The 24,489-nt window shown below is 34.7% G+C and overlaps 3 protein-coding genes across 5 annotated transcripts; 2 read left to right on the top strand and 1 right to left on the bottom strand.

The window, feature by feature from the left end:
* Positions 1 to 1,918: 1,918 nt before the first annotated feature.
* On the top strand, positions 1,919 to 13,020 carry LOC109169292. The gene is made up of 2 exons (XM_019318172.1): positions 1,919 to 2,524; positions 12,932 to 13,020. The coding sequence occupies exons 1-2, from the start codon at positions 2,009 to 2,011 to the stop codon at positions 12,968 to 12,970; spliced, it is 555 nt and encodes a 184-aa protein (XP_019173717.1). The 5' UTR covers positions 1,919 to 2,008; the 3' UTR covers positions 12,971 to 13,020.
* On the top strand, positions 8,468 to 12,821 carry LOC109169274 (ankyrin repeat domain-containing protein 2B-like). The gene is made up of 9 exons (XM_019318147.1): positions 8,468 to 8,566; positions 8,881 to 8,911; positions 9,255 to 9,400; positions 9,715 to 9,930; positions 10,024 to 10,172; positions 10,518 to 10,680; positions 11,900 to 11,992; positions 12,295 to 12,434; positions 12,524 to 12,821. Exons 1-9 carry the CDS (start codon positions 8,558 to 8,560, stop codon positions 12,621 to 12,623), a joined length of 1,047 nt encoding a protein of 348 aa, XP_019173692.1. The 5' UTR covers positions 8,468 to 8,557; the 3' UTR covers positions 12,624 to 12,821.
* Positions 12,831 to 18,233, bottom strand: LOC109169257 (phosphatidylinositol 4-phosphate 5-kinase 8-like). Of its 3 annotated transcripts, none has more exons than XM_019318131.1 (11): positions 18,035 to 18,233; positions 17,815 to 17,907; positions 17,275 to 17,357; positions 16,128 to 17,189; positions 15,838 to 16,005; positions 15,548 to 15,713; positions 14,721 to 14,831; positions 14,446 to 14,633; positions 13,702 to 13,859; positions 13,334 to 13,487; positions 12,831 to 13,220 (listed from the first exon to the last, which is right to left on the bottom strand). In XM_019318131.1, the coding sequence occupies exons 3-11, from the start codon at positions 17,289 to 17,291 to the stop codon at positions 12,947 to 12,949; spliced, it is 2,298 nt and encodes a 765-aa protein (XP_019173676.1). In that variant the 5' UTR covers positions 17,292 to 17,357; positions 17,815 to 17,907; positions 18,035 to 18,233; the 3' UTR covers positions 12,831 to 12,946. The 3 variants fall into 3 exon arrangements, with proteins under 3 accessions (XP_019173676.1, XP_019173669.1, XP_019173685.1); XM_019318124.1 differs by having other exon boundaries at positions 17,815 to 17,945; XM_019318140.1 differs by lacking the exon at positions 17,815 to 17,907.
* Between the last annotated feature and the right edge of the window lie 6,256 nt (positions 18,234 to 24,489).

The raw sequence follows: 24,489 nt of genomic DNA on the forward strand, positions 1-24,489 counted from the left end.
GAGACGATGGAAGAAATTGAAACAAGAAATGGATATCCGGTTATCCATGTTTCAAAAGAAGAGAAAGAAAGATTGAGAAGACCTTGGCACTGCTCTCTAATCATTCGCTTATTGGGGAGAACCGTAGGATACTCATTCCTGCTTCAAAGACTTCAGCGCATGAGGCGACCAGAAGCTCCCTTTGAATTGATAGCACTGAATAACGATTTCTACTTGCCTAAGTTCGAATCAATTAGGGATTACGAAGCAGCCAAGTTCGGAGGACCTTGGATGGTGTTCGACCACTACCTAACCGTTCAACAATGGCGCCCTAACTTTGATACAAGAATCTGCAAGATGGAGAAACTTCTAGCGTGGATTCGTTTCCCTTCGCTACCAATTGAGTATTTCGACGAAAGGTTCCTCAAGAAAATCGGAAAGACAATCGGCCGCCCCATCAAGACCGACACAACAACAAGTATTGCCACCAAAGGGAGGTTTGCAAGGGTGTGCATCGAGTTTGATATTACGAAGCCCCTCCTTTCGAGATTTGTACTGGATGATGTCGAGTGGCCTATTGAATATGAAGGAATCTATCTGGTTTGTTTTAAGTGTGGCGTTTACGGACATCGCCAGGAAAACTGTACTGGGTGTGGAAATAACAACACACAGGAGCAAAATGGAACACCAGAACCACCTGCTAAGACCAGTACAATGCCAACAGAGAGATATGGTTCTTGGATGTTGGTCACGAGAAGGGATAGAAGGAGCACTGCTAGACAGCAAAACAAGCAGACGAATCCCTCGGCCAGAACAGCCCCGCGAAGCAACGCTTTGAACGAAGGTCAAACGGGTGGGAATCTAGTGGAACAAACTATGTTTGATGCGTTGGATGGCCTTGAGGAGGAGGCCAGCGCATATGGACAAAACCCGCAACCAGAAACGACCACATTGCAACAGCCCCCCGTTGTGCTACCACAAATACGTACTAACTACAGAGGACCTCAGCCCCAGAAGGAGCCATCCTTTATCCATCACCACCAAGAGACTGCCGAGCATAGTGCGGCACAACAACAACATCAACTCACAGGATGTGGAGGATATCGTGGACATAGTGGAAGAGGAGGAACCCCCAATAGAGCGGCGGCAGAAAAAGAGCACACCGTAGTTCGTGGAACAAATGGAGGCAAAAACATCACCAGTAGAGTAGTCTTTCATAACGAGGATCTTCTGGGATTTCCACCTCTCAATGCAACAGTTGAACAACCAAATCAGGTCCCTCTAAACCCTTCGATTCCTTTGGAAAAAGACTTTAGACATGATCCCCTGACCCCATGATTGGGGTGGAGAGGGATTATGTACACAAACCTCCGGATTCTGGTAGGGACAACCTTGAAATGGGCGATCCCCCAGACGCCGCAATGTCGGATAATCCAGAGCAGCCTAATTGTAGCGTCGTAAACCGGCAGCGCCAAGACGCGCCAGCTGCCCCGCATCTTTCTCAATGATAGCTCTTGTTTGGAACTGTCAGGGTGCAGCGTCTAACTCATTTAGACGCACTCTGAAACGGCTCTTGCTTATCCATAAGCCCTCTATTATTTGCCTTTTGGAGCCCAAAATTTCGGGTAACCAAGCTGATAAGGTCTGTACAAGCTTTGATTTTGATGACTGGATCCGGATAGAGGCAGTAGGCTACTCCGGTGGAATATGGCTGCTATGGCGAAAGACGATAAATGTAGAGGTAATTAGTACCCACCCTCAATTCATTACAATTAAAGTGAAGGACCAAGGCTTGGACTTCTGGTTTATTTCCATTGTCTATGGAAGCCCGAATCAATATTTGAGAAGACGGCTCTTCTCAGATCTCCCGGGTAGCACTCTAAATCCCCAATGGCCCTGGGCAGTGATTGGAGATTTCAACGCGGTTACATGTAGGGAGGAGGTTAGCAATACGGAGACCTTCAACCTTTCCAGAAGTTCAGATTTTAATGAGTGGATTTTTTATGAGGGTCTGATAGATCTTGGCTACATGGGATCAAGATTTACATGGATGAGAGGACTCAACTCGGAATCCTTTAAAGGTGCAAGATTAGACAGGGCATTAAGCAACATTCAGTGGAGAATGAGATTTCCAAATGCTATGATTCATCATCTGCCTATTGTGGGCTCTGATCACTCTCCTCTACTTCTTAATACTGCGGGTAACCTGGAGATCAACAAGCCAAGCCACTTCAGATACAACTTGGCATGGTCAACTCACCCCTCTTTTCTCTCTGTAATAAAAGATAATTGGAACTGTGCGACAGATCTAGACTATAACAAAAGAAGGATGACGGAGGTATTGCCCAGATGGAACAAGGAGATATTCGGGAATGTGTTCCAAAGGAAAAGAAGACTGCTTTCAAGGATTGAGGGGACCCAACGAGGAATCTCGCTGAACGCAAGGTCCGATCTAATTAGATTAGACAGAAAGCTGCGTAATGAACTGGATAATACACTATACCAAGAGGAGCTGATTTGGTTTCAGCGCTCTAGAGAAGAATGGGTAACATCGGGAGATAGGAATACTCGGCTCTACCACGCTGCGACGAATGTTAAAAGATCAAATGCGAAGGTCACCAGTTTAATGGCAGAAGATGGCCAGATCCTTACGGAACAGAAGGATATACTAGAACATGTTCGAAGTTATTTTATGGAACTATTCTCAGAGGAAACAAGGGTGAATACACAATGCACACAGCCGGGATGGTTTCCGGTATTAAGTGAGGAGGATTGGTCTAGTATCGACTTGCCACTGTCTAAGGAAGAAGTCAGATTAAATCTATTTGAAATGGCACCATGCAAAGCCCCTGGACCAGATGGCCTCTCGGCTAGCTTTTACCAGAAAACATGGAGCATCGTAGGAGACAGCTTACTAGAGTACGTGAGAAAGTTCTTTGATGATGGGATATTATCACCGGACAGCAATGACACACTGATTTCCCTAATACCTAAAGTTCCCGACCCAAGTAGTATTAAATAGTTCCGCCCGATTAGTCTCTGCAACGTTTCCTACTAGCTCATAACCAAAATCATCTCTACAAGGCTAAAGGGGTTATCCGGAAAATTGATAGGCCCGCATCAAACAAGTTTCGTGCCAGGAAGACAAATATCAGACAATGTACTAGTATACCAAGAAGCTCTCAACTCAATGAAGGGGAAGAAAGGCAGTAAAGGTTGGATGATGATGAAAGTTGACTTGGAGAAGGCTTATGACAAACTTTCATGGATTTTCATCAAAGATACCCTCCAAGACGCTGGCTTTAATAACAAATGGACGAGACGCATAATGGAATGCATTACATCAACTAAGATGTCCATACTATGGGATGGCCATAAAACCCATTGGTTCAAACCAGGAAGTGGAATTCGCCAAGGGGATTCCATGTCACCCTTAATCTTTGTACTTTGCATAGAAAGACTTAGCCATATAATTCAAGACTCTCTAAATAGAGGGTGTTGGAAAGGTATGAGATTAGCTAGACATGGACCTGACATCATACACCTCTTTTTTGCAGACGATTTAGTATTGTTTGGAGAAGCAACGGAACGACAAGCTTTGGAGATGAAGAGGTGCTTGGATGAATTTTGCGCATGTTCAGGACAGAGGATCAGCCTGATGAAATCCACCATCTTTTTCTCCAAGAATGTGGGAGAGAGTTTAAGACAAAGTATAGCCTCTATAGCAGGTTTCCCAATCGTGTCCGATCTAGGTACCTATTTGGGGATCCCCTCAATACATGGTAGACTCAAAAGTGAATCCTTCGCTGCTATTTTGGAAAGAATTCAGGCGCGTTTGTCAGGTTGGAAATCAAAAACACTTTCCCTAGCAGGAAGAATCACGCTAGCCCAATCGGTTCTTTCGGCAATCCCTTTCTATTCAATGCAAACAATGCTAATACCGGTAGGAGTTACGGAACGCATTGAGAAGCTTATTAGGGGTTTCATCTGGGGTAGCAAGGAAGGCGAAAGGAAGTGCCACCTAGTCAATTGGGATACAATAACCAGAAGTAAAGCGAGTGGAGGGCTGGGCATTCACAAGCTACAACAAATGAACCTGGCATTCCTTGCCAAACTGGGCTGGAGACTAATGCAGGATGAAGAAAGTCTTTGGGTTAAAGTCATGAGAACCAAATACAATATAACAGACATGGATCCCTCGAAATGGAAACACAAACAAAATCAGTCTAATGCTTGGAAAGGAATACTCAAAGCCGTGCCAATTCTCCAAAAAGGACTGAGGAAGCTAGTTGGTAATGGAAACAACACACTCTTTTGGACTGACAAATGGATACATGGAAAACCTCTAATCGAGGTGGTAACTAGTCCTGTGCCGGAATCCGAACAGAACAGAATGGTGGCAAGCTATTGGAAGCCGGAAGAAGGATGACAGTGGGACGAGTTTGATTCTCTACTGCCAGCAGAAATCTTGAGCAAGATAGCAGCCTACCTGCCGAGCGAAGATCAAGAGAGTCAAGACAGTATTAACCGGAGCAAGGAATCATCAGGCAGTTTTACGGTAATATCAGCCTACAGGATAGCTTTGGGGGAAGACGATCAGGTTGAACCCTCCAAATGGAACAATATTTGGAAACTCAAAGTTCCAAATAAGATTAGAACATTCATGTGGCTTGTGGCTGATGGTAGAATCATGACTAACAGTGTTAGAATGAAGAGGAGGATTGCATTGGATGACAAATGCGGCCACTGCGGGGACAAAGTGGAGGATGTGGAGCATGTTCTTAGGTCATGTCCTGAAGCAATACCTGTTTGGGAAGCCGTGCTGCCCAACTCTCGGGCAAACTCTGCAATGTTGCCCTTTGAAAATTGGATGGAACAAGGTATAACGGGGAAGAAGACTGGAAGACATCCTTTCGACAGCAGTGCTCTTTTCGCAGTTACGGCCTGGTGGATATGGAGGTGGAGGAACGAAGCTGTGTTTAACAACACCAAGTATCCCCTCAATGCTAAAATTTCTTGGATTAATTCCCAATTGGAAGACATTGACAGGGCTCTAAAGAAGGCCAAAATAGGTGTTCAACCCCAGAGCCATTCAGCCTGGAAACAGCTAGCATGGTCTAAACCACCGCATGAGTTTATAAAAATGAACGTCGATGGATTAGAAAACCCCGCGACCGGCAGAGCGAGCTGCGGAGGTGTGGCGAGGAATCACTTCGGGGAATGGATGCAGGGCTTCTCTTATAGCATTGGTAATTGTACACCATTTGAAGCTGAGGCATGGCCTTTGCTTAAAGGAATTCAGCTGGCAGTATCAAGGGGTTTCACAAAGGTAGTATTTGAGACCGACGCGGAAGAAGTTGCAAGGTTCATTAATTGTGAAAGCAGGCATAGAACTACAGCCCACAACGTTTTAGAAGCCTGCAAAAAGGAGCTAAGAGCGTTTGAAACTTGGCAAGTTGCTCCAATTTATAGAAATCAAAATCAAGCTGCGGATGCAATGGCGAAACTTGCCTCTCGTCTCCCTCCCGGTCTTCATATCAAAACAGAACCATCGGACGAGATAAGAGGTCTCTTAGAAGATGACGCCTCTGGAATACCCAGATGGCGTGAAGTACTTTGTTAGCTATGTTTAAAATGTATTGTTCTTGGGTATACCCCTTCCCCATAAAAAAAAAAAGGGCATCCTCAATAGTGGTAGGATTTTGAAAAGATTTTGCAAGTGTGATTAGGAAAGAGAAATGGGTAAAAAGAAAAAAAAAAGGAAAAATAAAAACAAAATAAAAAACTGAAAAAACCCTCAACCCACCCCCTCACCCTCCCAAATCCCCTAAAATCTCCAAAATTTTGACAAAATCCTTTAAATAATCTAACAACTCCAACCCTCTCTCTTCTCTCTCCTCCAACACATCAACTTTTTCTTAAAATATGTGTAGAATCCCCCTAATGGGGATGCCCTAAGCCGAAGTACGACAAATTATTGTGTGTATTACGGTACAAAACTACGTCTTTTAAGAACTTATCCACTTACCCAGTACAAATATGATGGCAATTTAAATCGTGGGTCAGCGTTCAAATAGCATTATGGATCCTGAATCGAAACGACGAGGTACAAAATTTCATAACACAAGAACACAAGACACATACACATGTTATATATGTACATTTTTCAAATATGATTTATGTACATAATTTGTGTTCATAAGCACATAATTTCACATCACAATACACATAAATTCATAATATAAGACACAATTACTAATTTGTTTCAGATACAGATTTCATACTCTCTTAAAATACAAAATTTAATAACACAAGATACAAAAGCTCACAACATAAAACACATACACATACACCAATGTTCATAGTGCATGGTGAACTCTGACCTATGATATAAGGATTGAAATATCATTAGTCAGGATGGACAATCGTCATGCCATGGAATCGTGTTCACCATGGATGGTGAACACGGTCCTAGACGGTAACGGTGCCCGTAAGTGGCACCGTTATCTTCCACCAATATATATATATATATATATATATATATATATATATATATATATATATATATATATATATATATATATATATATATATATATATATATATATATATATATATATATATATATATATTTTAATTAACAGCGCGACTGTTTTTTATTCATTTTCACATTTCCCGGTTTTACTTCCTTTTCGCGCAAGCTTCTTCAACACTCATAAATTATGAATGTGCAGACATGGATTTATGAATGTGCAGTTATGAAATTATGAATTTTCTGTTATGAGATTATAAATTTACAGAAAATTCATAATTACATAACTGTAAATTCATAATCTCATAACAGAAAATTCATAATTTAATAAATGTTTTTCTTTTATGAGATTATGAATTTACAAAAAATTCATAATCTCATAACAGAAAATTCATTATTTAATAAATGTAAATTCATAATCTAAACATAGAATGCAAAACACCATTAATAGCACATTAAATAAATAAGAAAATTCCATAAAAATGACATCGTTTTGAAACGTGTTCACAAAGCATGGTGAATACGTTTCCACGGCATAATTTACGCTGGATGGATGGGGTCTTAATGGACCATACATCCCTAACCCAGCAAACTTGTGGGTCGACAAAAAATTACTAAAAATGTTTTAAAAATTGTAATAATTAGATACGGGCATACGATAATTTATATAATTGACTAGGATCCACATAATATTATGGACTTTGAATTGAAATAACAAGGTACATAATAATTTCATAACACAAAATATAAAAAAATTACAACACACGACACATAACATAATATTATATCCCAGCTGCATTGAAAAGATGATGTATAAAATTCATACTTGTATCGCACGTTTGGTTAGCGGAATGAATTTTGAAGTAATAGGAATGTTATTCCATAAGAAATGGAATATGCTATGGAATAGGTAAAGAATATAATAGAAATTGTATTATATTGTTTGGTTCTCTTTTCAACAAAAAAAAAAATATTGTTTGGTTCGGTGAAGGAATATACTTTAAGAATGTTATTCCAGTGTTTGATTGGTTTAAAGAATATAAATGTAATATATATGTAAAACCGTAAAAGACATAACTATCCTTATAATAATAATAATAATAATAATAATAATAATAATTATTATTATTATTATTATTATTATTTTTTTTATTATTATTACGGCGGCTGCTGCTGCTACTGCTACTACATAAGAGTTATAAATAATATTATTCACGGTGATTTGATCCGATCATCTTCCTCACCTCTTTGATGCAAAGGTTTTATGCTTTCTAACTCAGCGATTAAGAGGTTACAGGCCAGCGATGATCATCCCCGACCCTCCATAACTTTCACCAGGCCCCAGTAAGGCGATCGCCATCGTCAGTTTGGTGGTCGACAGTTATTTGCGAAGTCTAACGTCGCAACCCAGCCTTCGGGTTTACAGATGCTCAACCATCGGAGACTGGTGGTGCCTCTGTTTTGCCGGCCTCATTCGTGTATACAATAAAATTGGGATGAATACATTTGTTTGAAGCTTCAGTTTAATGCAAATGGCGGAAGGGACCGTAAAGACAGAGAGGAAGAAAGAAAGATACCTCTTTTGGAGGAATGAGCCATATCCACGAACAATGTTTCTAAGAATAGAAACATTTGCCAAACAAATTAATAGACCTATTACTATGATTGTTATGCTATTTTAGACTTATTTTGCAAACAAAACGTGCTAATAAGATACTGAATTTTAAACACAAAATACATACATATATTATATATTTACTTATTTTCAAATATAATTTAGATACATAATCTGTATTTATAAGTATAAAATTTTATAACGCAAGATAAAAAAATCACGATATAAAACAAATTGCACATGAATCAGAATTCATAATGCGGTCCATGGTATAAGGATCGATTAGATACGGAATACGGAGTAATATATTTTAACCATTTATTTATTTATTTATTCCTTTTCACTTCGAAATCTCCAACTCTTGCAAAGAAGCGGAGCAGAACAGTTCGTCTCACTTCTACCTTCTTCTTCCTAAACCTCGCTTACCATCCATGTCTAACGTAATTTCTCGATTTAATCGCTGCAAATCAATCATTTCTACTGCGTTATTTTCAATCTCGTCGTTTTATCTAATCACAGATTCGTATTTTGCATACTTTCAATTTGCTCCGTCGCTGAGTTTACTTGATTGGATCATCAAATCGAATTGCGTTGAGTTATATGCGTTTTTTTGTGATTGTTTGGTTAGTAGTAGAGGAGAAATCGCATTGACGATCGTATTTCCGGCTTGTTCAAACATGTTTGCATGTGCGTAAGTATGTAGTTACGTATTAGGTTCATCAAATTGATTTGATGATTTTTTGTGTGGTTTCAGGCGGAGAAATCTATGGCTACTCGCTCAAACGGTACGTATATATCAACTGCTATGTGTGATTTGTGTATTTGAACAGCTATTTGCGTTTGTGCTTGAATGAAATGTTGGACTTTAATGATAATTGTTTGGTTTCATTGAGACTAGGGGATTAAGTATGTATTGTATTTGAAGGTTGAGGGAAAAGCTTGCAGTAGACTAGGAAATGTTTTATTTCAGTTTGGAATTTCTGTTAAAACTTCCTTAGGATGATAATTTCAGCAGTGTGATCTTAGTGCATGAGCTGTATCTATTTTTGAGATTGACACTTTTTGATCTTCTTGTGTTTTTTTGATTTTTTCTTTGTGGTAAAGTTCACCTGGGTAATTATTCTTCAGATGAGAAATCTGCAACAGCTGATAATAAGAAGTCTTCAGAATCTATTCCCACAGGGACACAATTGGGACCTGGAAATGCAAACCCTCTAGCTGGACCTGGAATGGAAAATCCTTTTGATTTCTCGGCATTGTCTGGCCTCCTAAATGTAAGCTTTCTTTTTATTTTTTGATTGATGAGAATTTGAAATATTCTTTTTGTTCCTTTTTATGATTGAAAATGTATATATCTACCTTTGTGTTTATAGTAGCTGAGGGATGAATGCGGATAAGGGGAGAATGAGAATTAAATAAATGAATTTGTGAAGCTCTTAAAATGAATTTGTTTGATTTTGGTCTATAGTATCATGTGAATTTGTAATAATCATCAATCCCACATAACTATTGCTATTTTGTTTCAGTGACTTCGAATTTCTTTTCTGCATTTTACTTTGTTGTTCAGTTCTTGACATGGTTAATGTAGGACCCGAGCATTAAAGGCCTAGCTGAACAGATAGCAAAAGATCCTTCATTCACTGAAATGGCAGAGAACCTTCAAAAGACCCTTCAGGGTGCGGCAGGTCTTGAAGATGAGATTCCCCACTTTGATCCCCAGCAATACTACGCAACAGTGCAACAAGTTATGGAAAATCCTGAGTTTATAACAATGGCAGAGCGGCTTGGAAGCACATTGATGCAGGTCATTATACTCATGCTGTCAAGGTCTTTATATATTGTTATCATTGGAGGAACTTGATTTGAGGAGTTTATATTCTGTTCCTGATGTCACCAGGATCCAGCCATGTCCAGCATGCTCGAAAGTTTTTCAAATCCCGCTCAGACTGACCAACTTGAAGAAAGAATGGCACACATCAAAGAAGATCCATCTTTGAAACCAATCCTGGAAGAGATAGAACGTGGGGGTCCGTCTGCAATGATGAGGTCATCTATTTTCATATTTATTAAGATTTGGCATGAATCTACTTTTTTTTTTTTTTTTTTTTTTTTTTTTTTTTTTTTTTAAATGTCATAGTAATGTTGATAACTGTGATCTGTAATTAACTGGTTTGTGTTTTCCAAACACCAATCAAAAGCAGCATGAAAGAAAGATAATCTTATGATGAATAGTTGTGTTTACTATATATAGTGTAAGTCTTGTGTGAGATGTGTAATACTTTTTAGTTAAAAATGTAATAATTTTTTATGCACTCATAAAAAGTATTACAGGTCTTATGGTAAGACGGTCTCACACAAGACTTATCCCTATAAGTATGTTTGCATTATCAGGTACTGGAATGATAAGGATGTTCTAAAGAAGTTGGGTGAAGCAATGGGTTTTGCTGCTTCCGGGGAAACAGCCGCTTCCAATGAAACTGTCCCAGATGAAACTGAAGAAGAGAGTGAAGATGAATCAATTGTTCATCAGTGTGCTAGTGTTGGGGATGTGGAGGTACCTTTTTAAGTCAACTCTGAATTTTCCATGAATAAACCTATAAAATATTAATTTGTTATTTTGTATATATAAAAACATAATGGGCCTGTTACTCACGGAAAACTGTTCTCTGTTTTCTGTTTAAAAAACTTGTTTACTAACACTTATTTTTTCAAATTTATTTTTTTAGCTTAACATTATAAGATTAACACAAGTTTAATTTTGAGTGATTTTTAGATCTTATATTTAAAATATTTTTACACATGTTTGGTTTAAGTGGATTTTTTTTATAAAAAATACTTTTAAGTCTAATATATGTAAAATTTTTACATTTGATATCCGAACCAATAACCTATTAAGTTTGCCTAAAATTTAGTTTAGATAATATTAATATTTTTTGAGCTAATATTTAAAATATTTTGGATATATTCATTTGAAATTTTAATATCCGATATTTGGACTGAACTTGTATTCACGATGTAACATAACTAAAAATATTTGAACCAATAATCTATAGAGTTCAATCAAAATCTAAAACATTGTATAGAGTTCAATTTTTAGTTTTGATAATGTGAGTAATGTCTAACTTTAAAGTGTAAGCAAATAAGTTATGTTTAAATAAATAAAGTAGAAAAGATATTCTCTAAAAAAAAGTAGAAAATTTTGATAAGTAAAGTAAATAGAAAATTTTAATAGAAAAATACTCTAAAAAAAAAAGTAGAAAAGATAGAAGATGGTGATAAGTAAAATAAGATGATATTGAATGTAATCATAGTAATGTGATATATAACCAAATAGATGATACATGATTCTGTTTTTCATTTAGAAAACAGTTTTTAAGAGTTAGAAAACTGGAAAATTGTTTTCAGTTTTCAAAATGAAAAATTGTGTTAGTAAACATGTTTTCTGTTTTCTATTATCTAATGGAAAACTGGATAAATTTTCCAGTTAGTAAACGGGCTCCTCATTTCCGTTTCTTTATTTTGTCTCCAAGTTCATCTTGCTATTCTTCTTGTTAGGCAAAACAATTTATTCCGTAAATACAAAGGTGTTCTCTTGCACATTTGATTTAATACTGAGAAGTGAGAATAAACATTCAAATGAGTAATATATTAGTAACACTTTATTTAACTAGCATTGCTACCAAAGAAAAAACTATATTCTTAGGTAATGTGTCATTTGTACCTGTATCGCTCTTTTCATAAATGTTTTACTTTGCTTCTGAGTGAAATTTTAGGGCTTGAAGAAAGCACTTGCTTCTGGAGCTGATAAAGATGAAGAAGATTCTGAGGGAAGGACGGCGCTGCATTTTGCATGTGGATATGGGGAGGTTAGTCAATTGTATTGTTTTGTGATTTCAGAATTCTTACTCATCCTCTTTTCAATGAATGCTAGAAGTTGTCACTCCTTACAAATCTATTCCATTTATAAATCAGATGTGGAAAACATCTACTTTGGGAAAGGGTAGATTTTGGTATACTGTAGGATAGGGAAATGGAAATGGAAAGGGAAATTCAAGGTGTGTTAATGTTGAATAGTATATACTCCGTAATTTTTTATTTCAAGTTTTTCGATTTTGTTAACTTCATTAGTTCAGAGTTTAAACCAATTGATCTTTGACACCCATTTCAGGATAAGTGTGCTCAGGTTCTTCTCGAGGCCGGGGCTAAGGTGGATGCTTTGGACAAGAATAAGAACACTGCTCTCCATTATGCTGCCGGATATGGAAGGAAGGGATGTGTTGCACTTCTGCTGGAGAACGGTGCTGCAGTGTGAGTCCCATTTCCGTTTTAACAAAAATGTCTAAAATTTTTACTCTTCATTCTGTTTCCGTGATTTTATATATCCTTTCTCCTGGCAGCACTCTTCAAAACATGGATGGCAAGACGCCTATAGAAGTTGCCAAATTGAATGACCAGAGTGAAGTCCTAAAGCTTCTCGAGAAGGATGCGTTTCTATAAACTGAAAGCACTCGTGGACGGTTAAGTTGTGAGAGTGCAATTCTATTGGCCTATGTAATTTTCACAGAAAAATGGGTTTTTGAAACTCAACTCAGATGCATTGTCACATTGTGATATTCTGGTTCTGTGAATCATTTTCTTGAAAAGTTCATAAGTTAATAGTATAAAGAACATTGAAAGATGGGATTATTATTATTATTATTATTCTTCTTCTTACAATAGAATAAATCTTGAAACAGCTAGTTTGGTAGGACTTATTTTGTTGCTTTAAAGACTAAACAGACAGTGGTTGGTAGTAAACAGGCGAGAAGAAACTTGTGAGGTTAAGCCCGAAAAACTCTTTCTAGAAAGCTGATAAAACGTTTCGAATAAAGCTTTGGCTCAATAACAGAAATGGACATAGGGTCAAACCGTAGAGATTTATACTTGTGCTCTAACTTCTTTCTCATGTTGTACGCCTGCAGTATGTCAATTATACCAAGGTAGAGGACAACATCATACACCTCGAAAAGTTCGACTTCAGATGGATCAGTCTCGTCCTGCTTAACCTTGCGGTTGGCTTGAGCTGGCATATTCACACCTAATTGAACCCTCAACCTGAACCACTCACTCCAAATCAGTTGGAATTAGGTAACTAACATACACTACGTTTTGAAGGATTATTAAAAAAGCAAAGAAAGAAAGAACTGAGGGGACAAATAAAACACTACCTTCCAGTGCCGGGCAAAAGAAGATCAACCTCCCTGTCACCAACAGAGTTGGCTCTCAAGGTCTTTCCTCGTATGTGGGGACCAGGTGCAGTGCTCACTATGCTAGGTTCATGGGTTACTAAAGTCAAACTCCTTGGAAGAATCGAGATTCCCCCTTGAAGAAGCAAAATTGAATTGTGTAAATTAGAACATCATAAAAGAGAAGATAGGTGATGCCAGAGAAAACTTGAACAGAATCAATCAGAATTATTATTGATTATACCTAAAATTGGAAAACAAATTATGATTGAGCAGAGTCAGGAATTCAGTGGATGGATTGAAGAAATGATTATAAGAAACTAATGGCTTTCAGCAGGAAGCATGCTTACCATCACTAGAAACAAGAGTGCTCTTGGGTTTAAACAGAGAATCAGGAGGCTCTAACAGTGCTGTCAGATGCTCCGGAGCTCTGAAGTGCAATCCCAATAGAAGGCTATAATCAATTATATGCTGTGATTCTAAGAACTGGCTGTCCAAAGATAATTGTCTGTGGAAAATCTGTAATTGTTATTGCTCATGAATATAAAGAGCCTATAAATATACATATAATCTAATTTTGCATACATGCATGTAAGATAAACCTTATGTAGTCATGTTAGTAACTTAGTACATTGGCATTGTTTCACATTTCTTCAGCCTCTTTGTAGTATGCTAGTTCACTTTTTCGTTGTTAGACATACCCAGAATGAAGTTGAAACCTCTGGAGAACTATCAGATATCATTTTCATGCAATCAAATAAGAAGACTCAAGAATTTTCCCATGATTCACTTATAATAGATGAAGCTACAACCTATTTGAATTAAGTTTCTTCTTGTTTTAGTCGGTGCCCATGTTCACTTCAGTTTGCATATGATTCAATTTTGATAGTACTAAAAAACATTACGGAGTATAATATATTGTTGGTTGGTTGTTTTTTTTTTTTTTTTTTTGTTTTTTTTTTGGTTTCTTTAGTTCTATACTTCTGTGTTGCAAGTAATTTACATAAGAGGTTCATAATCATAGTAATATAGATGGCTTCACTACTCAAGCCTGTTAGTTCAAAACGTAGTCCAGAAGGGAAAATAAAACTTACTTGATAAGTGTTTCATGTAATAACTTGTCCATACGGAGCTCATACATCAAATCAAGATCCTTCAATGTAGTACCTTCTTCAATTTTGTCTTTGTCTGTAAATCTTCCAAGAGAAGAACCTTTTAAATCATACCGATGATGCATGTGAAGTTCTGTATAGAACATATTTCCCATGACTACAAAGCGAACCTGATAAAAATAAGCAAATTATTCACCTTAATTGTGAGAACAGGTCATAGTAATAAACAAAAGTAGGACTTGAGGACAGCTACCAACCTTTTTTCTTCGTCTGAGTGATATTCTGTACACCCCAAAAAATTTTGTTATGAGAGTGTTTTCGTGGTCTTTTACATGTTTATAGTAAGAAGGCAGCATCTTTAATAGAACCTACAGTGTTAAGAAAAAAATTAGTTAACAACCTTTCAATTCAAAGTGAGCTGATCAAAATTGCAGTTCATTGATTCTTCTGAAGGGGAAGCCTTTTGAGAAGACAAGAATGCATTTAAAAATAGTTTCATCTCTGCAAACTTCAAAGTAAATGATTACATCCATCAACAAGATCAAGTTGAAAGGGAATGATATCAGTTTGGAGCATTGTCTCCATTTGGTACCATATATGCTACCTAGAAATGGCTAGGATCTATACCTGAAGAGAGTTCTTTTGTGTACATCAAGTAGACTCCATGAAATTCATGTGGCTCAGGAGGATGGGCATACTGCCGTCTATACATAGTTTTTATAGCATAAGAACTTAAGAAGTCATTGCTATTAATTCTAAGGGTCAAGTCAATGTTTGAAATCTTGAACATAACCTTGATGGCAAGCCAAGAAGCAGCAATATTTCAAGACTGAGTTGTGGGGGTTGGGGAGGGGGATAGTGGCATGTATAACGTATGAAAGGTTTGAGGTGTGATTTTGGTACATTCAGATGAGATCTGGATATTGGAAATGCAAAGTTTTGAGCTCCAATTCAGCAATCCCATTGCACAATAGAAAACCTTGTAGGTGAATTTTAGGTTATTGTTGAGATTAGAGATAAATAACTTGTTAGGTGTAACATGCAGAATCTACAAATCTTATAATATACTTCTCAGTATTCAAACCTTGAGCTCGGACTTCTTTAGTGTCTTGATCACAAATCTGTCATCACAAGAAAGATAAAAAATACTGCCGCTTTTTCCAGGAGACAAAAGCTCTCTCAAGCCATCATCACAACAGATGGACATCATGTAATCTGCTGCATTTAACTTGAATAACCTCCTCAAGTTCCTGGAGATTGTATTATAATCAGACAACATATCCAGCTTCCAAGTATATAATTTGCAAAAATAAAAAAATCAACAGGATTAATATATAAATTATCATAAAATAAACTCTCAAGTGCATCAAGTACCTAAAGACTATGGGACAATAGTCCTTCCAATAGAAGTCAATGGAACGATGAGGAGGTGTCAATCGAGAGCCTTTTCTGGGAAAGTACATCTTTATTCTAGCCTGTTCTCCAAAATCAGATTGCCTCACTTCCCGCATAGGAATAGGTGTGATCTTCCCCACAGAATACCTATAGGCTTCAAATTTCAAATTTAGAGACTGTTCTTTTTTTCCTTGGTCAATCAATCCTTTTAAAGAAACAATCAGGGAAAAAGAAAGACCATCAGTTACAAGGACTATTCAAATATTTACCTGATACCAAGTTGCAGATTAAGCATCAGGTAATAGCTTTTGCGGCCTTTAAAAAGGTCCATACATGACCCCTTTCTTACTTCTTTAGCAGGAAACTTTCGCCTCTGTGTACTTTGGTGGGAGAGTCCATCGACACTCTTAATCCTCTCTCTGATTAGGACCCCTTGCATATATTCTCTTTCATATGCCACTGTAATATTGCCCAGCTGCTCAGCCTTACCATCACAAGTGGTGTGAGATAACATGCAAGATGCATCTTCCGGTAAGACCTCTGTACTGGAGCAATGAAGAGCTGCATCTCCTGCTACCGATACAGCCCTGCGTGATATTCTACCAGAATCTCTTGCAAAGCGATCAACAATCTTCTCAGAAATACTACGCTTTACTTTAGGTTTAACAGCATCTTTTTTACTTATAGAGGAATCATGAGATAACATCCTTCTTATTTCCTTATGGCCATCAATCTTACACTTATCCAGAGCACATCCGACAGGATAAAGTGTTCCACGTCCATCTTTTAGGCCATTACTCCAAGTTCCGAAATAGTAACTTCCATCAGCAAATCTGTAACAACCTGATCCATGTCTTAACCCATCAACCCAAAATCCATCAAACAGATCTCCGTTGAACCATTTCATAACCCCTCTACCAGACATGTTCCCTTTTTTCCAAATTCCAGTATACATGTTTCCATTACTCCATGTATATCTACCGTGGCCATCACGTACTCCCTCTTTCCAACAACCATCATATACATCAGAATTTTGATACTCTTTTCGTCCAACACCATGCTGAATATTCATCTTCCAGTGACCTTTGTATACAGAACCATCAGAACTGCTAAAGGTTCCAAAGCCATGGAGGTAACCCTCAAAGCAATCACCATCATAAGTAGCTCCAGATGACCAAATAATCTGTCCTTTACCTGTCATCTTTCCTTCTTCCCAATCACCATCATATGTTGTTCCATCTGATGATGTATACTTACCTTTTCCATGTGGAAGCACTCCCTTAAACATACCTATGTAGACATCTCCATTTGGGAAGACCTTCTCACCAGTTCTGCAGATAAGTATCAGTCAATTTATGCAAAACAACTCATACAAACTTATCCTTCAATTAATTAAGAAGTTTACTGTTTTAGTACCTTTCACTATTTTCCATGATTTATATCACTCATCAAGTATCCAAAATTCCAAATGTTATTATTAAATCATTTCAGGCCCCATCCTGCACACCAATCAAGTCAGTTCTTATAACATAAAAACATAACTATTTTTTGGGTTCATAAAAGTACATAATCCTTTGTCGCACTTTGATGTTTGATCAGTCCAATACACAGTCATATATACATATTAGTATGTAAATTATAAATCCTATGCTGAAATCTACATTCAAAAGAAATTACTCAGGAATTCCAAGCACCAGAAGTATCAATTAGACCAATAATCTAAATGGAGACATATCGGTATGTTCAGCAATCATAAAATTATTACTGGATCTCAACAACATCGAGGTTAAAAAACACTTAGCTCTCAACAGCCAGATTCTACGCCCTATTTTAACACTAAAACCAATTTATCAGTGGATCGCAAACTAAGATCAGATTCTAAACACATCACGATTCCTTATTGCATATACTCTGCTCCTTTAATCTTCACATCAAATCATCAATTTCTCAACTCACCGTCTTTCAAATAGTTCTAACACTAGAACCGATTCATCTCAGCTCAGCATGCTAATCATCCTTCAATCAGTACAAAGTTCGACAAACGAGCATCTACGCACGCAAAACTTGTGATCTATCATACTACAGCACTGAGCGCAAACATATACAAATTTTTAGGAAGAAATTCAACTCATAACAAGTTACTGAGCACTGAATACTTCGCATTAAATAAGAATACCTGTAATCTGAACTCCGAGACTCCGAAACCGTAGGAAATCTCCGTTAGAGAGCTATGCAAAGCTCAAGTCTCCTTGAAAATCATTTTACATTCTCTCTTTCTAAAGCTAGTTTGTTGTCGCCGGAGCTGCCGAGACCTGTCTGGCTGTCTGAATTCTGAAATGAAATTTTCGGTTTATTTCTGCGCTTCGATCTTTTGAGTTCAGTTACGCGCTAACCCGAGCAAAGGGCTACCGGGCTTTTTATAGTGTGCTTGACAGACACGTGTCGAATATATGCATGGCAGCATGGGCGATATGCCGACATGCATCATGCATAAAATGGGCTCCATGTTCTTTTCGGGTTTTGGCCCGTTGAAGTTCATTTTGGATGGTTGGTAAATAGCTATTAGTAGGTTTGACTACGTAATTGAGTTACTAGGTTTGACTAGTTGATAGAGCTGATTGTAGAAAGATTTTGATAAATTAACTGTTAATTGATAGTAATTACATGTAAAATGATTCTTTTTTTTTTAAATGGATTGAAAAAGCTGCTTGAGCAGCTTTTTGAATTTTAACATTTTGAATAAGTAGTTACAAAAAACTAATTAATCAAATTCTTATATTGAATGTTTAACTAAGTCAAACAGTTAATAGTGGTCAAATAAGTTAAAATTAGCTGATAAGCTAACTATGTTACCAAACATGGCCCTATGTAAGAAGCCACATTAAAAAAAAAAAATTCTTTATCCAACAACTTAAGACGGTTGATAAGTCATAAATGGACTGTAATGTCAGACAGTATACTTAATAATTACAAGATTTTAAATTTCACTCTTAGTAAAAATTGTTTATTAATACTCCATATTTTTTTATTTGAGGCATTAGTTATGAACAATAATCTAAATTAGTTTATTTTCATGCACGTGATTTTTTGCTAGCTAGGTTTATAAGGTGATTTTTGTTGAACATACCTTCAAATAGCAGCTATGAACTTTCTCATAAATCAAAAGTCAAAAGATCAACTCTTGTTAAGTTTTACGAGAGCAAAAAATAAAATAAAATAAGAAGAAACAATTTGTCATCAAATTTAGTTCTTTTTATATTTTATTAATATGTAAATTCTTTTATGTAGTCAATGAATAAAAAAGATTGAGTGAACATTACTTTAATTAGAAAGTCACTAAAATCAGAAGACAAAAATATCATTATTCTTTTTTAAAAACTTAATTTATTTTGATAAAAGTACTGAGATTTATCGAACTCATGATCATCGCATCCATTATATATTCAAGAGTGTGCAATAGGTAAACTTATAATCAGTAAGAAATGAGTTCATGACTATTTAAGTACTAAAATCATGCTCCACTCACTCCACAATCCAATTTGAGACGACTAAATTGCATTTGATAATTTATATCATGGACCCTTGTCCAATACACATAATTTGACTTCATAATGTACAGAATTTATGTTAATAATACACATACATAAACACAAATTATGTGCATTATGAACATAAATTCTATACGTTATGAATATGAATTCTGTGTATTATATTGTTAAGTGTTTATGTGTCTTCATTATATCATGCTTATATGTATATGTGTATTATGAACATAAATTATGTGCATTATGAACATTAATTATGTACATTATGAAGTCAAATTATGTGTATTAGATCAGGGTCCACGATATAACGATTGATTATATATATATATATACACACTATTTATAGGTCTTGTTTGGTAAAATAATTAGCCTATCAGCTAATTTTGACTTGTTTGACCACTATTAACTGTTTGATTTGGTTAAACAACTAATATGAGTGTTTGATTAATTAGCTTTTTGTAACAACTTATTGCTCCAAAACACCAAAATTCAAAAAGTTGCTCAAAAGAGTTTTTTCGATCAATTTTTTGAGAAAGTTATTTTGCATGTAATCAGCTATCAGCTAATTTACCAAACATCTTTTTACAATTAACTAATAATATCAACTAGTTAAACTCATTAACACAATCAACTAACAGCTATTTACCAAACACTTCATATATGTTCAACAAATTTAAACCACGCCAAGCCAATAAAGGCCTCAAGCTCTTTAGGAGTTGGTTCAACAATATTTGATTTAGATGTTATTATCCAACTAAACTTAGGTAAAACAGTTGAAGTATAGAATCAATTATATACCTTAAATGTTACAAAGGATTTGCAGTGTCGGTGGGGATAGATCAAAGTTGGGCGTTGAGCTGCTTGCTACAATGCTAAGAAAAGCATCGGTCGGTTTATTTATTTCTCATCTTTCTGAAAAGCTAAGAAATCATATATTAAAACGAAAAGGATGTGAATGGAGATAAAAGGCTGTTACATTGTATGAACAGCTCTGATGACTCAAAGTTGGAATCTTGAATGGTAGTGGTGTTCAAGTTATATAAGAGAATCATCATGTAATAAATTAAAGAGTTTCATATGATAAATTGATAAGTGACAGGTTCAAACGCGAGGGTATTGATAAAAATTAAATTCATGATATTTCGGTACAACAAGTGCTCTACTATTACTCGATCACTTCTTTCAAGTCGAATAAATTCACAATCACTACTTGTGGACTGGTGTGCACTGGATAGACCACGTGACTAAGGATCTCAAGGAAGCAAACTATTCTAAGTTGTTGATCGGCTCAAACCAAGAAAGACAATAAATCGCTCCCATGCATTGTGAATCAAGCCAATAATCTAACCAACCTAGCTGAGTTTACCCTACTATTTTATCTTGTTGATTTTACTTCTTAATATTCTTGTCTTGACTTAGTAATAAAACTATTTTTATTCATTGATACTAAAAATTGGCTAATTGTCACTCTACGTTAATCAAATACGAAAATGATCAATCATATATATTTACTCTTGTTATTTTAAATAAATGTAAGATGTAAATATATATACAATTAGTTATAGTTGTACGCCTCGAAGGAATCTGATTAAGATTTTATTTCGAGATTTTGGTATCGATTTCAATAATTTAAAGAAAAAAAAATCGCTATAGAAAATTTCAATTAGTTAACTTTTCTTTACTGTCTTTTGTTTTGTTGTTTTTTTTTTTTTTATTATTATTATTTTCAAAAGAAGGATATATGTTATTAAACTGTTATATACTCCGTAATGGAATATAAAGAAGTGTGAATGAGACTTTTTGTACGTTTGAATATAAAATGTGCATGCATGTATGACAGCATGGGAATAGATGCCATTCATATAAAATATCATATTTGAGGTTTTATTATATTGTTGATATTGAATATTAGATGAATAAAATAATTCAAATTTACTTTCGAAAGTTATTATTATTATTATTATTACTATTATTATTATTATTATTATTATTATTATTATGGTGATTTTAGTCTCTATATTTTGACAATATATATAATCATTTCAGTCTCTTTTTTTGGACGTGATTATTTCATTTTTATTTCATGAGATAACGATTATGATTTCTAATATGGGACTATTAACTTTGTGAAATGGTAACACGTACTATTATCGTCAAAAATCAACCTACACAACTTGAAGGACATTCAACAAAATAAGTGATAGGATTAACAATAATTATCATCAATGCTAGGGGGCAAATAACCCGACTCAAAAAAAAAAAAAAACAATAATAGCAAAAAATAATAACACCTAAAATAGATGAATAATAATGACGGTGTCATTATTAAAACATAAGAAGCAAATTCGTTATTTGTCGGTCTTGTGATACATAGGTGTTTGGTAAACTAGTTACTTTAGTTAGTATATCAGTCAATTTTGACTTATTTGATCACAATTAATTGTTTGGTTTAGTTAAAAAATTAATATAAGTGTTTGATTAATTAGTTTTTTGTAATTTTAAATTATAAAAATTCAAAAAGCTGCTCAAAATAACTTTTTCAATTAGTTTTTTAAGAAAAGAAATTATACCAAACAACTATCAGTTAACAACTAATTTACCAAGCACATTTTTACAATCAGCTAATGTTATCAACTAGTTATACTCTCTAATTAATTCAATCAGCTAACTGTTAACAGCTATTAGCTAACAGCCATTTACCAAACAGGGTCATAAACACTTAAAAAATTATAATACTCTAACATAAGAACTCTCTTTTGATTTAAGGGGAAAAAAAATCATTGTTATTATTCAAATGTGCACTCTGGATACAACTCATCTTGTAATTCTAATTGACAAAGGATCACAAAGAGAGCCTAAATTGTTTGGCAAATTATGCTGTGGACCCGACTCCACCTTGCAAGGTGGACCTAGGTCCAAAACGACGCAACTTTGTGTGTTTGGAATAACGGTGCTGTCAGTGGCACCGTTTCCTCAACCAATGATTTTTTTTAATTTTTTTTTTTTTTAATATAGAGTTCTAAAATTGTGAATATAGATTCAAAAACTTGTGTTATACTGTTAAATATAGAGTTATGTAATTGTGAATATAGAGTTCAAAAATTGTGAATATAGAGTTCAAAAATTGTGAATATAAAGTTCTGCAATTGTGAATATTGAGTTCTGTAATTTGTGTATTGAGATATAAAATTGTGAATATAGAGTTCTGCAATTATGAATATAGAATTCAAAAATTGTGAATATAAAGTTCTGCAATTGTGAATATTGAGTTCTGTAATTTATGTATTGAGTTCATAAATTGTGAATATAGAGTTCATAAATTGTGAATATAGAATTCAAAAATTGTAAATACAGAGGAACGAATTCTGAAGAAAAATAGCAAATTAACAGCAAGGAAAGAAGTCATTTAAAAAAAAAAAATTAAACGATATCTTTTTGAAGGAAAATAATGCCGTTTTGAACCCGGATCCACCTTGCAATGTGGACCGGGTCCATGGCATAACAACTGAAATTGCTTGTATTGACGGGCTAAATTATTATTAGCGTTAAGATCACATTCCCATCAATTCGTCGGGTAATATTAGCCTTTAATTATTGTTTTTCATTATGAAGCTTTATGGCATGTTTGGTTCATGGAATAGGTCAGGAATAATAACATTCCTTGGAATAGACCTATTCCAACGTTTGGTTGAATCATTTTGTCATGGGAATAACATGCCTAGGAATGAGCTATTACCTTCGCAAGGGGAATAACCATTCCTAGGGTATTAGCTATTCCCATGCCCTTGGGAATAGCTTTTATATCACAAATACCAAAAATATCATTTCACATTACATAATATTAAAATTTATTTAATAAATATAATGTATTATATAAATACATATATTTAATTAATTATAATTTTTATCTATCTATCTATCAATAAATATATATATTTAAATAAATTATTCGTGTGTGTGAATATATATATATATATATATATATATATATATATATATATATATATATATATATATATATATATAATTAACTATATAAGACTCCTTAATTACGGAGTCTTGGCTCCTAAATATGGAGCCTTGAAGCTCCTTTTATAGGAGCCTCAAGGCTCCATTCCTTACTTCTCCAACCGATGTGGGATAAGTGAGAAAATAAATATAAATATAAATATGTATTTGTATAATAATAATAATAATATTAATAATAATAATAATAATAATAATAATAATTATTATTATTATTATTATTATTATTCTCTCTCTCACACACATGCATATACATGTATATAAATATAAATATAAATAAATATATAAATATATAAATAAAATATATAAATAAATAAATAAATAAATAAATATATATATATATATATATATATATATATATATATATATATATATATATATATATATATATATTCAGTATATCATAATCATATTCATTATTATTATTATTATTATTATTATTATTATTATTATTATTATTATTATTATTATTATTATGTATAAGGGTATTTATGTCTTTAAAACCTATTCCATTTTTATTTATGTCTTCAGCCAACCAAACAACAGAATACAATTTCTATTCTATTCCTTACCTATTTTATTTCCTGTGGAATAACATTCTTATTCCCCCCAAATTCATTTCGTGAACCAAACGTGCTGTTATTGATTATTTAATCCTCTTTATAAAAAGATGTAATAATTATATAATTAATTTGAAGTGAGTGTGTTGATGTGATATTATTATCTGTACTTGTCCAAACCCCAACCCATTTTAAAACTTGTTCCCATTAACCGGCCGGTTGTCTTCTTGTTGAGAAGGTCATCTGATTTTTTTTTTTTTTAATTTTTTGTTTTTTTATGGTAGTCGGAACTTTTATTTGCAGGAATATCTCTAAAATCTTAAATAATCGGTCGTTATTTTAATATTTCATGTAAATAATTGGTTACTAAATTTAGGTGCACCAAAATGACAATTTCAAGTGTTTAATTGTACTTTTTAAAATTTAAGTGCCTAATTGTACTTTCGAATAAAGTTCAAGACTCTATTTGACATTTTTCCTTATTTCATTGTTTGTGTAAA

Source organism: Ipomoea nil, unplaced genomic scaffold (genome assembly GCF_001879475.1).
Source record: "Ipomoea nil cultivar Tokyo-kokei standard unplaced genomic scaffold, Asagao_1.1 scaffold0317, whole genome shotgun sequence".
Taxonomy (NCBI): domain Eukaryota; kingdom Viridiplantae; phylum Streptophyta; class Magnoliopsida; order Solanales; family Convolvulaceae; genus Ipomoea; species Ipomoea nil.

Excerpts from the sequence above, each read along its gene's own strand:
- LOC109169292 (XM_019318172.1), top strand. The coding sequence starts at position 2,009 with ATGGGATCAAGATTTACATGGATGAGAGGACTCAACTCGGAATCCTTT. Across the intron at positions 2,525-12,931 it reads AGCGCTCTAGAGAAGAATGG|AAGAAACTTGTGAGGTTAAG; the intron begins GTAACATCGGGA and ends TAAACAGGCGAG.
- LOC109169274 (XM_019318147.1), top strand. Across the intron at positions 10,173-10,517 it reads GGTCCGTCTGCAATGATGAG|GTACTGGAATGATAAGGATG; the intron begins GTCATCTATTTT and ends TTGCATTATCAG. Across the intron at positions 10,681-11,899 it reads CTAGTGTTGGGGATGTGGAG|GGCTTGAAGAAAGCACTTGC; the intron begins GTACCTTTTTAA and ends GTGAAATTTTAG.
- LOC109169257 (XM_019318140.1), bottom strand. Across the intron at positions 14,832-15,547 it reads TAAAGAAGTCCGAGCTCAAG|GTTCTATTAAAGATGCTGCC; the intron begins GTTTGAATACTG and ends TTAACACTGTAG. Across the intron at positions 14,634-14,720 it reads CACTCAGACGAAGAAAAAAG|GTTCGCTTTGTAGTCATGGG; the intron begins GTTGGTAGCTGT and ends TATTTTTATCAG.